The sequence below is a fragment of the Pristiophorus japonicus genome, chromosome 17 (assembly GCF_044704955.1).
Source record: "Pristiophorus japonicus isolate sPriJap1 chromosome 17, sPriJap1.hap1, whole genome shotgun sequence".
Classification (NCBI taxonomy): domain Eukaryota; kingdom Metazoa; phylum Chordata; class Chondrichthyes; family Pristiophoridae; genus Pristiophorus; species Pristiophorus japonicus.
In genome coordinates this window covers 31,163,552-31,177,340 of record NC_091993.1, presented here as the reverse complement: position 1 = coordinate 31,177,340, position 13,789 = coordinate 31,163,552, and the positions used below count along the sequence as shown (strand labels likewise).

The 13,789-nt window shown below is 44.7% G+C and overlaps 1 protein-coding gene across 2 annotated transcripts in view; it reads right to left on the bottom strand.

Moving 5' to 3' along the window:
• The window catches only part of spg11 (SPG11 vesicle trafficking associated, spatacsin), a 190,024-nt gene that overhangs the window by 162,279 nt on the left and 13,956 nt on the right, over positions 1-13,789 (bottom strand). For both annotated transcript variants that reach the window (XM_070858561.1, XM_070858562.1), the window contains exons 4-5: positions 10,019-10,217; positions 6,624-6,764 (exon numbers count right to left, since the gene is read on the bottom strand). In XM_070858561.1, coding sequence (XP_070714662.1) covers positions 6,624-6,764; positions 10,019-10,217 — 340 coding nt within the window. The remainder of the gene's footprint in view (positions 1-6,623; positions 6,765-10,018; positions 10,218-13,789) is intronic.

Below are 13,789 nucleotides of genomic sequence, written 5' to 3'. Positions count from 1 at the left end.
TGCTAGTGCTGTAGGGGAAGAGTTAAGCTAATATGGCAGGGGGATGGGAACCTATGCAGGGAGGCAGAGGGAAATAAAAGGGAGACAGAGGCAAAAGATAAAAATGAGAATAGTAAAAGTGGAGGGCACAGAATCCCAAGGCAAAAAACAAAAAGGGCTACATTACAGCAAAATTCTAAAGGGACAAGGTGTGTTAAAAAGACAAGCCTGAAGGCTCTGTGTCTTAATGCAAGGAGTATCCGTAATAAGGTGGATGAATTAACTGTGCAAATAGATGTTAACAGATATGATGTGATTGGGATTACAGAGACGTGGCTCCAGGATGATCAGGGCTGGGAACTCAACATCCAAGGGTATTCAACATTCAGGAAGGATAGAATAAAAAGGAAAAGGAGGTGGGGTAGCATTGCTGGTTAAAGAGGAGATTAATGCAATAGTTAGGAAGGACATTAGCTTGGATGATGTGGAATCTATATGGGTAGAGCTGCAGAACACCAAAGGGCAAAAGCCGTTAGTGGGAGTTGTGTACAGACCTCCAAACAGTAGTAGTGATGTTGGGGAGGGCATCAAACAGGAAATTAGGGGTGCATGCAATAAAGGTGCAGCAGTTATCATGGGTGACTTTAATATGCATATCGATTGGGCTAACCAAACTGGAAGCAATACGGTGGAGGAGGATTTCCTGGAGTGCATAAGGGATGGTTTTCTAGACCAATATGTCGAGGAACCAACCTGGGGGAGGCCATCTTAGACTGGGTGTTGTGTAATGAGAGGGGATTAATTAGCAATCTCATTGTGCGAGGCCCCTTGGGGAAGAGTGACCATAATATGGCGGAATTCTACTGTAGGATGGAGAATGAAACAGTTAATTCAGAGACCATGGTCCAGAGTACTTTGAAGGTATGAGGCGTGACTTGGCTAGGATAGATTGGCGAATGATACTTAAGGGGTTGACAGTGGATGGGCAATGGCAGACACTTAGAGACCGCATGGATGAACTACAACAATTGTACATCCCTGTCTGCCGTAAAAATAAAAAAGGGAAGGTGGCTCAACCGTGACTATCTAGGGAAATCAGGGATAGTATTAAAGCCAAGGAAGTGGCATACAAATTGGTCAGAAATAGCAGCGAACCCAGGGATTGGGAGAAATTTAGAACTCAGCAGAGGAGGACAAAGGGTTTGATTAGGGCAGGGAAAATAGAGTACGAGAGGAAGTTTGCAGGGAACATTGAGACAGACTGCAAAAGCTGCTATAGATATGCAAAGAGAAAAAGGTTAGTAAAGACAAACGTAGGTCCCCTGCAGTCAGTATCGGGGAGGTCATAACTGGGAACAAAGAAATGACAGACCAATTGAACAAGTACTTTAGTTCGGTATTCACTAAGGAGGACACAAACAACCTTCCGGATATAAAAGGGGTCAGAGGGTCTAGTAAGAAGGAGGAACTGAGGGAAATCCTTATTAGTCGGGAAATTGTGTTTGGGAAATTGATGGGATTGAAGGCCGATAAATCCCCAGGGCCTGATGGTCTGCATCCCAGAGTACTTAAGGAGGTGGCCTTGGAAATAGCGGATGCATTGACAGTCATTTTCCAACATTCCATAGACGCTGGATCAGTTCCTATGGAGTGGAGAGTAGCCAATGTAACCTCACTTTTTAAAAAAGGAGGGAGAGAGAAAACAGGGAATTATAGACCGGTCAGCCTGACCTCAGTAGTGGGTAAAATGATGGAATCAATTATTAAGGATGTCATAGAAGCGCATTTGGAAAGAGGTGACATGATAGGTCCATGTCAGCATGGATTTGTGAAAGGGAAATCATGCTTGACAAATCTTCTGGAATTTTTTGAGGATGTTTCCAGTAGAGTGGACAAGGGAGAACCAGTTGATGTGGTGTATTTGGCCTTTCAGAAGGCTTTCCACAAGGTCCCACACAAGAGATTAATGTGCAAAGTTAAAGCACATGGGATTGGGGGTAGTGTGCTGACATGGATTGAGAACTGGTTGGCAGACAGGAAGCAAAGAGTAGGAGTAAATGGGTACTTTTCAGAATGGCAGGCAGTGACTAGTGGGGTACCGCAAGGTTCTGTGCTGGGGCCCCAGCTGTTTACATTGTACATTAATGATTTAGACGAGGCGATTACATCTAGTATCTCCAAATTTGCGGCTGACACTAGGTTGGGTGGCAGTGTGAGCTGTGAGGAGGATGCTATGAGGCTGCAGAGTGACTTGGATAGGTTAGGTGAGTGGGCAAATGCATGGCAGATGAAGTATAATGTGGATAAATGTGAGGTTATCCACTTTGGTGGTAAAAACAGAGAGACAGACTATTATCTGAATGGTAACAGATTAGGAAAAGGGGAGGTGCAACGAGACCTGGGCGTCATGGTACATCTGTCATTGAAGGTTGGCATGCAGGTATAGCAGGCGGTTAAGAAAGGCATGTTGGCCTTCATAGCGAGGGGATTTGAGTACATGGGCAGGGAGGTGTTACTACAGTTGTACAGGGCCTTGGTGAGGCCACACCCGGAGTATTGGGTACAGTTTTGGTCTCCTAACTTGAGGAAGGACATTCTTGCTATTGAGAGAGTGCAGCAAAGGTTCACCAGACTGATTCCTGGGATGGCGGGACTGACATATCAAGAAAGACTGGATCAACTGGGCTTGTATTCACTGGAGTTCAGAAGAATGAGAGGGGATCGCAAAGAAATGTTTAAAATTCTGACGGGTTTAGACAGGTTCGATGCAGGAAGAATGTTCCCAATGTTGGGGAAGTCCAGAACCAGGGGTCACAGTCTAAGGATAAGGGGTAAGCCATTTAGGACCGAGATAAGGAGAAACTTCTTCACCCAGAGAGTGGTGAACCTGTGGAATTCTCTACCACAGAAAGTTGTTGAGGCCAATTCACTAAATATATTCAAAAAGGAGTTAGATGTAGTCCTTACTACTAGGGGGATCAAGGGGTATGGCAAGAAAGCAGGAAAGGGGTACTGAAGTTGGATGTTCAGTCATGAAGTCATTGAATGGCGGTGCAGGCTCAAAGGGCCGAATGGCCTATTCCTGCACCTATTTTCTATGTTTCTATGTGTGCTGCGAGCCAAATATCGGGCGAAAGCGCTTTTTCCAGTCTTGCACATCGGCGGTCTGCTCCCCAGTGGTATTTAAAAACCGCCAGCGCTAAACTTCAGGGAATTTCCCACCGCACCGTTTTCTGCCAAAACAGCGAAATATCGCCGAAAAACCCGGCACAAGGCTGGGGAATTTCCAGCCCAAGATTACTTGTCCCTCTATGAATTAGTCATATTAGCCTTTTGTATTCACCCAGAATCTGGCTTGAACCTTAAATTAGAAAAATAGTAAAACCGTACAGCCCCTCACTCAGATGTTGCCCCTTTGACATTGGGACATCCTAAGTCTGTGAAAGACATTATATAAATACAAGTCTTTGACCTAAAGTCAGAACCAGGTCATTCAGGAGAGAATTTTCAGCATTTTCTGTTTTTATTTCAAATTTCCAGCATCTGCAGTATTTTGCCTTTGCATTAATTTTTTTTTTTTTTTTAAGGGATGTTGGTTGAGGGATAAATATTAGCCAGGACACTGGGGGAAAACTCCCCTGCCATGGGATCTTTTACATCCACCTGAGGGGGCAGACGGGGCCTCTGTTTAATGCCTTATCCGAAATACGGCACCTCAAAAGTGCGGCGCTCCTCAGCACTGCACTGGGAGTGTCAGCCTAGATTTATGTGCTCAAGTCCCTGGAATGAGACTTGAACCCACAACCTTCTGAATCAGAGGTGAGAGTGCTGCCCACTGAGCCACGGCTGGCACTTGTAAACTCATGTCCCTTAGCACCAGGTCCATGTGCTCTTGCCTCCAATTAGTTTCACCCTATCGATCCATAGCTCAAACATTCACTTTCCCTCAGCCCAGAAGATTCTCGTCCCAATATATGCTCCCGTCAAAGGAGGAGCTAAAAGATTACATTAACTGCAATCTCAACATTCTAATACTCCTCCAAACTGCAATTTTGAAGTTAGAATTTTAATTGTGTTCCTTGCATGATTGCATCAACCAGCATTCTGCTGGTACAACGATCACTATTAACTAGTCGTGAAACATTGAATCAGGATCAATGCACATATGCGGAGCAAAGTCCGCACTCAAATTTCAACAATATCTCGGAGGCAATGAATATTTCTGTAGCCATTATCACGGCAGCCATTCAATATTATCGAGTGACACAGTATCCCCAACCCATGTAAAGTGACTCAAGTTACAGCTGCTAATCAAACAGTCCCTGCTGTTTCGGCTGCTGCTGTATCGCTATCTTTCACAGAATTTAAACCCATTAGAAACTGCTAAAACCCACCCCAAAACAGTGGCAGAGCTATTCTGTTCTTTGTCCATTTTAACGAGCTTTCAAGCAAATTCTTTACTTTGTATGAAAGTTATATATTTAACACTATTTATGACAGATCAAGTGATGTGTAGATGGAGACAGCTTTTTGAAGGCCGAAATTCAGGGTCTCAAAGAGACCCGTTAATGCCCATTTTATGGCGGCCATTCCTAAAAATCGAATGGCCTCTGCTTTGGGGTCAACAGGCCGACCCGACCTAAATTCAGGTCGGGGATTTTTCGGCCTGGACCCCATCCCACCCGAGTGGTTGCACCACCAATGAAAACAATAAAAATACTTACCCGTCGATTTTCACCTGAATCTGTCGATCCCCCGCCGCGCGGTGCCCAACAGGCTTTTCTGTTGGTGCACCATCTCCGCACTGAGTGCGGTGGCCCTTAAAGGGGAGGGCCCACTGCCGCAATGCAAAAAATTTTGCCGGCCGATTTGCCGATCGCCCAGCAAAATACTGCCCCCAGGTTTGGCCGGGCCGCCAACAGGCAGCACTCTCGGGTGCCAGGCCACTGACCCGACCAAAACCCTCCCTGGTGGCCCAGTGACCAAAGTTAAAAAATGATCGTTCACGGGGAGAGATTCTGAGGGGAGAGAGCGTGGTGACGCACATGCGATGTGACGTCACCACGACTCCAACGCTGATTGACAGCTGCGGAGGCCTCGACCGATCCATTTTCAGGCAGTCAGCCTGGCTTTTAATCTAAGGCCCGCCCCCATTATGATCCATTTCCTGTAGGACTTTCAAAGTCCTGAAAATGGATCTACTTACCGTATCAGGAGTTCCAGCGGTAAGAACCACTCCAAAACTCATAGGTGCGCCAGCTTTGTGGTGCATCTGAATTTTGGCCCCGTGATCTTTTCACGATTTGGTAAAAGCACACATGTACAACTTTGTGTCGCACCCTAGCCTCAGGATGTAGGGCTCCAATCAATGCAGAACCTCAGTTTTCCCCCATCCTCCAATAGGTTCAGTGTCAAAAAGTACAGTCAGCCTCAATCCAATTTCCAGTCAGCCTCAATCTAAGAGTAATTGGTAAAAGGATTAGAAGGGAGTTGAGGAACGATCCTCTCACCCAGAGAGTAGTAGGGGTCTGGAACTCACTGCCTGAAAGGGTGGCAGAGGCAGAAACCCTCACCGCATTTAAAAAGTACTTGGATGTGCACTTAAAGTGCCGTAACCTACAAGGCTACAGAACCAAGAGCTGGAAAGTGGGATTAGGCTGGATAGCTCTTTTTCAGCTGGCACAGATGCAATGGGCCGAATGGCCTCCTTAAAACACAAGAACATAAGAAATAGGAGCAGGAGTAGGCCATACAGTCCCTCGAGCCTGCTCCGCCATTTAATACGATCATGGCTGATCCGATCATGGACTCAGGACCACATCCCTGCCCGCTCCCCATAACCCCTTATCGTTAAGAAACTGTCTATCGCTGTCTTAAAGTTATTCAATGACCCAGCTTCCACAGCTCTGAGGCAGCGAATTCCACAGATTGACAACGCTCAGAAGAAATTCCTCCTCATCTCATCCTTCTGTGCCGTAAACTTCTATAATTTCCAATGAACATGGATGCATTGCATAACACACTCAATAACGTTGACAATATTTGGCAATCTCACGCAGGAGGGTCAAATATGGGAAACTGAAAGATGGTGTTAATTAGGATACATTTCTGAGGTTGCTGCGAGAATGCTGCTGAGGCAGAGCAGAGAGAACTTTACCTCTTGCACACGCTTATCTAACAATGCTCAATGCTTACATTGGTGTCAAGATTGGAAAATAATGTAGTGCAAGGATCATTAAAAAAAAAACAGTACTGTACAAAATGCAGCAACTAAACATTTGGATAGAATATTAGCAATTATACAGTATAGAATCAGAACACAGGAGGCCGTCATTCGGCCCATCGTGTCTGTGCCGGCTCTCTGAAAGAGCGTTCCAATCAATGACACTCTCCAGCTCTTTCCTCATAGCCCTACAAATGTTGCCTCTTCAAATATTTATTCAATTCCATTTTGAAAGTTACTATTGAATCTGCTTCCACTGCCCTCTCGGGGACAAGGAGATTTCCCTGCCCCGCCTCATTTCTCTCGGATTTTTTTGCCAATTATCTTAAAATATGCATTTATAAAAATTTAAAGCATTCATGCAAGCCAAAATCAAATGCCATCATATTTGAAAACCAACTTTTCAGGCGTCTAGTCTTACCTGTCTGTTTGAAACGGTAGGTTGAGCACTTTATCATTGTACACAGAACTGGCAAGGTCATCCTCGTCAATGCCTACAGGCGCTTTCAAAGGTGCAACATCAGAAACTCTACTCGCACGCTGCAAGTGCTCAGGGTGCTTTCTGCAAGAACAACAGTATAGATCAATCCTGAATTTCTACTGAAACTGTCCTTTTAATCACTGACTAGAAGATCCTCTTTGATGCTGCCCATAGTCAGATGACACCGAGTTTTATCGTGTATTATTCTGCTACGGTGAAACTCTGTCCCTACAAAGGCCACCAGACTAATTATTGTTAAGTAAAACAAACTCGATTATAATTACTGTTTGGTGAGGAAGTTGTGGAGATTGGAATGTGTTCGTCAGTTTCGGCTGCAGCTCAGAAGCTCGTTTTGTATCTGTGACAAAATGTGACGACTGTTTGGCACACAATTTTTAGTATATTTAAAAAAAATTAAATTGCAGCACTAAATCGTAGAAAAAAGGCTCGTGCACACAACTATGCACATGTCTAGTTTTGGATCTCAGGCAGGTTGGCTGGAAAGTTCCAAGTAGATGCCATACTCGTCCATGAAAGATAAGAAATCAAAAGTTTGGGATAACCCATTCCCACGTGCCACCATCTCAGGAATAGCCATAATCGGTGGATGAGACACTTTGCATACCGATTTAGTATATATATCATTGGCTGTGACACTTCTTTCCAAGTCTATTGCAGTTATCAAAAGTGTCATCTGCAGAACTCCAGCAAAGCCAACACTTAATACTTCTAAAAATATTATTTCAGGAGAAGAAAGCAGCAGATAGTGGTGGCTATGGGGCACTATCAGACAAGAGTCAAGAGAGACTTGCGTTAAATCCATCACGACCAGCATTTGCGAGGGTGGTGGGGGAATTAAGTGCCTCCTCTTGTGGTATACTTCCCAAGTCCCGCACTTTAGTAAAGCAACCAATTTAATCATCGAATCATAGAAATTTATGACACAGAAGGCCGCCATTTGGCCAGTGTCTGCAGCAACTGAAAAACAATCCAGCCTGCCATTACCATTTCAATTTGGCCAGTTATCCCTTTTGTCTCTAATCTCTCCTGTCTTCCACCCGATCACAGACCTTCCCTTTTGTTCTTTCCTCCCCTCCCCCTTCCAGTGCTTCTTAAGACTGTGTTGTTTCCAAACACTCCAGTTCTGACGCAGGGTCATCGACCCGAAACGTTAATTCTGCTTTCTCTCCACAGATGCTGCCTGATTTCCAGCATTTTCTGTTTTTAATCCAGCCAAATCCCACTTGAGACTTTAAACAATTATTTTGCTTTGATCTTCACAGTGGAAGACACAAAAACCATGCCAAAAATTGCTGGTCACAGGAATGTGGGAAGGGAGGACCTTGAGACAATCACTATCACTAAGGGGGGTAGTGCTGGACAGGCTAATGGGACTCAAGGTAGACAAGTCGTCTGGTCCTGATGAAATGCATCCCAGGGTATTAAAAGAGATGGCGGAAGTTATAGCAGATGCATTCGTTATAATCTACCAAAATTCTCTGGACTCTGGGGAGGTACCAGCGGATTGGAAAGCAGCTAATGTAACGCCTCTGTTTAAAAAAGGGGGCAGACAAAAGGCAGGTAACTATAGGCTGGTTAGTTTAACATCTGTAGTGGGGAAAATGCTTGAAACTATCATTAAGGAAGAAATAGCAGGACATCTAGATAGGAATAGTGCAATCAAGCAGACGCAGCATGGATTCATGAAGGGGAAATCATGTTTAACTAATTTACTAGAATTCTTTGAGGATATACGAGCATGGTGGATAGAGGTGTACCGATGGATGTGGTGTATTTAGATTTCCAAAAGGCATTCGATAAAGTGCCACACAAAAGGTTACTGCAGAAGATAGAGGTACGTGGAGTCAGAGGAAATGTATTAGCATGGATAGAGAATTGGCTGGTGAACAGAAAGCAGAGAGTCGGGATAAATGGGTCCTTTTCGGGTTGGAAATCGGTGGTTAGTGGTGTGCCACAGGGATCGGTGCTGGGACCACAACTGTTTACAATATACATAGATGACCTGGAAGAGGGGACAGAGTGTAGTGCAACAAAATTTGCAGATGACACAGATTAATGGGAAAGCGGGTTGTGTAGAGCACACAGAGAGGCTGCAAAGAGATTTGGATAGGTTAAGTGAATGGGCTAAGGTTTGGCAGATGGAATACAATGTCGGAAAGTGTGAGGTCATCCACCTTGGGGGGAAAAAAAAAAAACAGTAAAAGGGAATATTATTTGAATGGGGAGAAATTACAACATGCTGAGGTGCAGAGGGACCTGGGGGTCCTTGTGCATGAAATGTGCATGAATCCCAAAAAGTTAGTTTGCAGGTGCAGCAGGTAATCAGGTAGGCGAATGGAATGTTGGCCTTCATTGCGAGAGGGATGGAGCACAAAAGCAGGGAGGTCCTGCTGCAACTGTATAGGGTATTGGTAAGGCCGCACCTGGAGTACTGCGTGCAGTTTTGGTCACCTTACTTAAGGAAGGATATACTGGCTTTGGAGGGGGTACAGAGACGATAAACTAGGCTGATTCCGGAGATGAGGGGGTTACCTTATGATGATAGATTGAGTAGACTGGGTCTTTACTCGTTGGAGTTCAGAAGGATGAGGGGTGACCTTATAGAAACATTTAAAATAATGAAAGGGATAGACAAGATAGAGGCGGAGAGGTTGTTTCCACTGGTCGGGGAGACTAGAACTAGGGTGCACAGCCTCAAAATACGGGGGAGCCAATTTAAAACCGAGTTGAGAAGGAATTTCTTCTCCCAGAGGGTTGTGAATCTGTGGAATTCTCTGCCCAAGGAAGCAGTTGAGGCTAGCTCATTGAATGTATTCAAGTCACAGATAGATAGATTTTTAACCAATAAGGGAATTAAGGGTTACGGGGAGCGGGTGGGTAAGTGGAGCTGAGTCCACGGCCAGATCAGCCATGATCTTATTGAATGGCGGAGCAGGCTCGAGGGGCTAGATGGCCTACTCCTGTTCCTAATTCTTATGTTCTTATGTTTCCAGCTCTTGGTCTGTAGCCCTGTAGGTTACGGCACTTCAGGTGCATATCCAAGTACTTTTTAAATGCAGTGAGGGTGTCTGCCTCTACCACCCATTCAGGCAATTAGTTCCAGACCCTCATCACCCTCAGTGAAAAAAATTATCCTCAACTCCCCTCTAATATTTCTACCAGTTACTTTAAATCTATGCCCCCTGGTTATTGACCCGTCTTGCTAAGGGAAACAGGTCCTTCCTATCCACTCTATCTAAGCCCCTCATAATTTAACAGTAATTGGAAAATCTGATACAGTGCTACCATTTTTGTAAAAACATAAAAAGGGTTACCTGAAAAAATTATTCAAGTTGACACAAACAGCGCAGTTAAAGCAGTTGACAACCACAGCAAGATCCAAGTCGTGTGATACCCAGAGTCTGTTCAGACAGGACAGGTTATAGACATCTTTGGCCTCTTCAATAATCGCAGCCTGGCAAAGGGCAAGATCAACACTACCAAACTGCTTGCCATCCACAGTATTAAGGACATCTTAAAGAGTATTATATTAAGGAATGTCATTACAAAGATTTATTGACGTACGGTCCAGTCGTGGTTACGGTACTAGAGGTTGCGAGTTCAAATCACACCACAGCAAGTTGTGAAGCTGATTACAATAAATCTGGTAGCTTGTAGGCTAGCACCAGAAAGATTACCACAAAATCCAGCTGGTTCACAAAAGGAACCCGCTCCTAGTTTGGCCGAGTCACAGCTCTGCTCGCACACTAAGTGAACAACTTCACAGCTCAATGGGCTGAGCAAGCCACTCGGTTATCGGAACAATGTTCCACCCAGTGTCACCCACATCCCAAGAACAGATTAAAAACACAGGCGCTGCCTTGCTGCATTAGAAAGACTTGCATTTATATAAGCACCTTTCACGACCACCTGACGTCTCAAAGCGCTTTACAAACAATGTGTAGTGCAGTCACTGTTGTAATGTGGGAAACGTGGCAGCCAATTTGCACACAGCAAGCTCCCACAAACAGCAATGTGATAATGACCAGTTAATCTGTTTTTGTTATGTTGACTGAGGGATAAATATTGGCCCAGGATACTGGGATAACTCCCCTGCTCTTCTTCGAAATAGTGCCATGGGACCTTTTACGTCCACCAGAGGATTACTTTTTCTGTTAGTTGATCACATTATTATGGTTTCTGATTAGCAAAAGGAATTAAAGCAAAACAAAGTAGCTTTGTATTTATCCCTTTACTGTTTCTCTCTCTACTTTACCACTATATCTACTCTTGGTGATGCCTTGCATTTCACCCGACTACCTAACTAGCGCAAAAGCAAAATACTGCGGATGCTGGAATCTGAAATAAAAACAGAAAATAGTGGAAATACTCAGCAGGTCAGGCAACGTCTGTGGAGAGAGAAACAGAGTTAATGTTTCAGATCGATGACCCTTCATCAGAATCTAATTAGCACATCTGTACCACAAAGGTGCATTTTAAAATGTACTTTTCTAGTGCATTTCCTCAATTATGCCAAGTCTCTGAATATATTCAAGGCTGAGATCGATTGATTTTTTTTTTTTGAGTCTAGGGGAATCAAGGGATCTGGAGATCGACCGGGGAAGTGGAGTTGAGGTCGAAGATCAGCCATGATCTTATTGAATGGCGGAGCAGGCTTGAGTGACCGTATGGCCTACTCCTATTGTTTGTGTTCTTAACTAACAAAAATTCAATGAGGTGTTTTGGCAAGTAAAAAGTTGCCGAAATGGAGTGGAGGGGGTGGGTGGAGGGAGGAGATGAAGCAAGACTCTGCTGGCCAAAGGTGAGTAACTTCAAAAATATGTTTGAGTACTGCCCTACAGCAGTTAAGAAAAATAAAACCTACAAGAGAGTCAGAAATTAACTTTGGAAAATGGCTATTGATTTTCAACAGCAATCAAGGCACGTGTTTGCAAAGATTAGCACATGTAAAAATATATGGAGCATTACAGACCATAATGTGGTGGAGGAAAGTGTCAGATAACCCGTGCCGATCCTACTGCACTGCCATCCAGATTCATTTTAGTAAGACCAATTACAGCTTTAATTTTAAAATATAGATTTTATTTGAAAACGTATTCATCTGTGGGGCGGACAAAAGAATTGCCGAGACCCACTGTATGAGGAATCTGAATCATCAGCGGAAAGTCAGGAATGTTTCACTAATCACATCATCGGGAACGGTAGTATAGTGGTTATGTTACTGGGCTAGTAATCCATAATCCAGAAGCCTGGACTAATGATCCAGAAACATGGACAGCTGGAGAATTTAAATTCAGTTAATTTAATAAATCTGGCTAGTAATGGTGACCATCAAACTACTGGGTTTTTTTGTGTAAAAGCCCATCTTCTGCCATCTGTACCCACCAGTCTGACCTATATGTGACTCCAGACCCACAGCAATGTGGTTGACTCTTAACTGTCCTCTGAAATAGCCTACAAGCCACTCAGTTGTATCAAACCGCTCACCATCACAAGCAGTCCCTCGAACGAGGATGACTTGCTTCCACAATAGTCCGCAGATGTTTCGATGAAGGATCCGATGTTCTAGTCCTGAACTCCAATTGAAGGGGTGGAAGATGCCTGTGCGTGGATTTAAAAAAAAAAAACGTGTGGTGACCGTTGCACATCAGCCACCACACGGGCCTGACAGAGCTAGGCCTTTATCCAGTGGCAAGGGTTAACCACGACGACTGGAGACCAGCTCTGTTGCACGGACACATATCGCAGTAAGGGCTGGCCTCGTGTTGCCTGAGCCCTCGCCTCTTCTGGGCCACCATACCCTCATTCGCCGCACCTTCGCCCACGATGTTCTAGGGCCCGGCATTCCAGCTCTATTTATAGCCCTGACCTGCAGTGGTGTTCTCACACAAGTCAGGGCAGCCCACGATGTTCGAGGGCCCGGCGATTAATTAGAGAAGGGGAGGGGGGGGGGGGGTTGCTGGTCAGATCACATCCTTCAAACCGCGACAACACACCACACAGACTGCAGCAGTTCAAGAAGGTTCAGACCCATCATCTTCTGATGGCCAGTAAATGCTGGCCTTGCCAGCAATGTCCACATCCCGTGAATGAATGAAAAAAAGTATAATTATAGCTGCGTGCATTTTAATTCAGCTCCCGAGTACTGTCAGGATCGGTAACCCGTTGAAACTATTTTCCTTAATGAATGAGTGTTAATGAGATCAAACAAAATGTTACAGTGGGAGCGAAAAAATAATTGGAAAAAAAAGGATGTTAATTATAGTGCTTTGTACCTTTGATGTGGATAGAGAACTGGTTGGCAGACAGGGATGCAGAGAGTCGGGATAAACGGGTCCTTTTCAGAATGGCAGGCAGTGACTAGTGGAGTGCCGCAGGGCTCAGTGCTGGGACCTCAGCTCTTTACAATATACATTAACGATTTAGATGAAGGAATTGAGTGTAAGTTTGCGGATGACACTAAACTGGGTGGCGGTGTGAGCTGTGAGGAGGACGCTAAGAGGCTGCAGGGTGACTTGGACAGGTTAGGTGAGTGAGCAAATGCATGGCAGATGCAGTATAATGTGGATAAATGTGAGGTTATCCATTTTGGGGGCAAAAACACAAAGGCAGAATATTATCTGGATGGCGGCAGATTTGGAAAAGGGGAGGTGCAACAAGACCTGGGTGTCATGGTGCATCAGTCACTGAAAGTGGGCATGCAGGTACAACAGGCAATGAAGGCGGCAAATGGTATGTTGGCCTTCATAGCTAGGGGATTTGAGTGTAGGAGCAGGGAGGTCTTACTGCAGTTGTACAAAGCCTTAGTTTTGGTCTCCTTATCTGAAGGACGTTCTTGCTATTGAGGGAGTGCAGCAAAGGTTCACCAGACTGATTCCAGGGATGGCTGGACTGTCATATGAGGAGAGACTGGATCAACTGGGCCTTTACTCACTGGAGTTTAGAAGGATGAGGGGGAGATCTCATAGAAACATATAAGATTTTGACAGGACTGGACAGGTTAGATGCAGTAAGAATGTTCCCAATGTTGTGGAAATCCAGAACCAGGGGACATAGTCTTAGGATAAGGGGTAGGCCATTTAGGA